The sequence below is a fragment of the Vigna unguiculata genome, chromosome 9, assembly GCF_004118075.2.
Source record: "Vigna unguiculata cultivar IT97K-499-35 chromosome 9, ASM411807v1, whole genome shotgun sequence".
Taxonomy (NCBI): Eukaryota; Viridiplantae; Streptophyta; class Magnoliopsida; order Fabales; family Fabaceae; genus Vigna; species Vigna unguiculata.
Genome location: NC_040287.1, coordinates 13,342,034 through 13,344,714, shown reverse-complemented (window position 1 = coordinate 13,344,714; position 2,681 = coordinate 13,342,034). Strand labels below are relative to the sequence as shown.

The 2,681-nt window shown below is 30.2% G+C and overlaps 1 protein-coding gene across 1 annotated transcript; it reads left to right on the top strand.

The window, feature by feature from the left end:
• Window positions 1-378: 378 nt before the first annotated feature.
• Window positions 379-1,527, top strand: LOC114163472 (F-box protein At5g49610-like). The gene has a single exon (XM_028047782.1). The coding sequence runs from the start codon at window positions 379-381 to the stop codon at window positions 1,525-1,527; it is 1,149 nt and encodes a 382-aa protein (XP_027903583.1).
• The last annotated feature ends 1,154 nt before the right edge of the window (window positions 1,528-2,681 follow it).

Here is a 2,681-nt window from a genome sequence, read left to right as displayed (position 1 = left end):
CTATTACGATATATTTGTTTTTTCATTTCATATGAAAAGAACAAAATTATTTAAATTTATATGTAATTTCATGTTATCTTTTTATTATCATTAAAAAATAAATAATAAAGATAATATTTAACAACTCATTTTTTATCATTATCATATCTTTATATATTTTATAAATATGGAAATGAATATTAAATGAATATTGAAATTTAAATAAATTAGAGATAAGATATTAGAGATATTATAAATAAGGAAAATCATTCATAAAATTTGTTATAAAAATAGGTTGTTCAGTATTATAGAACATTCGCATATTTCTTTTGTCTCTCCACCATTCCTTCTTGCATTTTGCAACTTTTGTTTTCTTGTGTTCACTTTATTCTCTTTACCATGAGTTTGTCTTATGACAACCTTTTAGAGATATTCTCTCGGTTACCGGCAAAAGTCATTTACAAATTCACATCAACATGTGTTTCATTGTCAAAGCTTCCAAAAGAAGCGTATTTTGCACTCAATCAAGCTCAACATGCATTGTTAAGGGATGATACTTGTTTTTTCATCCAACCAGAAATTCCCATTGCTGCAACTCAATGGTGCAATCTTCCAGTTGAATTTCACCCCTTACCTGGAGAAGAATCATCATCAGGGGTGTCTAAAAATGCTCTAGCATATTTTTCTAAGAGCGTCAAGATTTTATGTTCGAGTAATGGCTTGGTTCTTTGTTCTGTGGCGAGCGAGAATGAAGTGAAATTTTTTATTAGTAACCCAGCAACACAATCTTCTTCTCCTATTCCAACTTCTGAGCACCTCCAAAATAGTAACAACTTTTATGATCACAATATTGGTTTTGTGTGTGACTTTGATGGTAACTTTCTGATGTATCATTTTATTGATAATTTGGTTGAGTGGTCTTCGTATTTTGATTGCAAAGTGTATAGTTCCAAGGAAGGAGTGTGGAAAGAAAAAGAAAGATTTTCCACTGGTAGTAGAAATTTGAGATTTGAATCACCTGTGCATTACAGAGGAGCTGTTCATTTCATATCAGATTGTTCTACTTACTTAACAAGAGACAACCCTTATTTTAGACCATATATCATGTCATACCGTTTTGAAGATGGAAAATCAAGAATGTGGAGAGTGCCCAAAGTAGCAAGAAAATGTTCTCATGACAAAAGTTGTGATATGAGAATTTTCAAATGGGGCAAAGCCATCGGATCATATCAATCCATTTGTTTAGTGAGATTGCAAAAGAAAGTATTTACTATATGGGTTTTGAGAGAGTATGAATCAAGTTTGTGGAGACAAAATTTGAAGATAAGAGTGAGGGCAATGAAAGGGTTGGAGAATGATTCTTCTAACATACAAGTCAAAGACTTTGTTGTATTAAATGGAGAATTATTGGTGTTTGCTACACAGAACAAGGTCTACGCATATGGTTTGAGGGATAGAAGAATTCATAAATCTTGGGATCACGAATGTGACTTCAATGTTGTGCGCATCACTTCTTACATGGATACTCTCCGAACATGTGATATTTGAAGTTAAAAGTTTATTTTTATCAATTTCATTTTGTTTTTCATTATTAACTTCACTTTATTAGTCTATATAATTTTTTGTAATTTTAATTCAAATTATATTATTTTAATTTGTAGATAAATACAACTACTTTCTTTATGTCTTGTTTATGATAATTTACAACCTGAATGAATATCATTTAAATTTTATTTTGAACTATTAAACTTTTATAAAGTTGTTTAACGAAAATATTCGAAGTTCATCTCATTCTTTAATAAATATTATCTTTTATTTTAAATATATTGTTTCCCTTTAATGCGAGAATCCAATTCTGTTACTGAATAAATACATTACTTTGAAAATACACTAGTACAAAATAAGCTTTTTATACCTACATTATTATACCTGTTCAAATTCATCAGGTATAAAATAAGAGGCAGATGACAATTTTGTAAATAATGTGAGATTTTTTATGCCAATTATACTTTCAACCGGTATAAAAATTAATGCGATGACATTTTTGCAATATTAGAAAAGACTTTTTATACCAGTTATAATTAAAATTGGTATAAATTATATATATATTATTAAAAAAAATATTTTTTATTGACGGTCGAATTCTAACAGTTAAATAAACTACTAAAATTATTTTTGTTTATGTTATTTTTCTTTATCCTCACGATTATATTATTTTAAACTTAATTAGTGAGTCTTTTATTTCTCAAAGCTTCCTTTTCACTATAATCTTCTTCACTATTTTTTTTTCTTTTCATTTCTCAACACCTCTGCACTGTCGTAAACTCGTCGACCACCACTTCTACTATCCCCGACGAGATCAAGATCTTCACCACAACGTCGACACAACTCACCGCCCAGTCTCCATCACCGCTACATCTCCTAGTTCAGTCTCCTCACCGCTCATCCCTGTGTTTCCGTGTTTTGTCTCTTTGGTAAGTGGTGCTTCTCACTTCATCGTCTCATTCTAGGTTTCTTTTCCTCCATTTGTGATGCCTACTCTGTTCGCGGTTGTTAGTTCTTGCATGATCACAGGTAGTATATTTTATTATCTCACCTATGTAATTTAGGGTTTAGTTTATGTTGTTGTTAATTTCTTTGAATTTTGGAATAATATGAGAAAGGAAAGGTGAACTCTACCTTCGTTGATGAAAAAAAGGGTG

Excerpts from the sequence above, each read along its gene's own strand:
- LOC114163472 (XM_028047782.1), top strand. The coding sequence starts at position 379 with ATGAGTTTGTCTTATGACAACCTTTTAGAGATATTCTCTCGGTTACCG.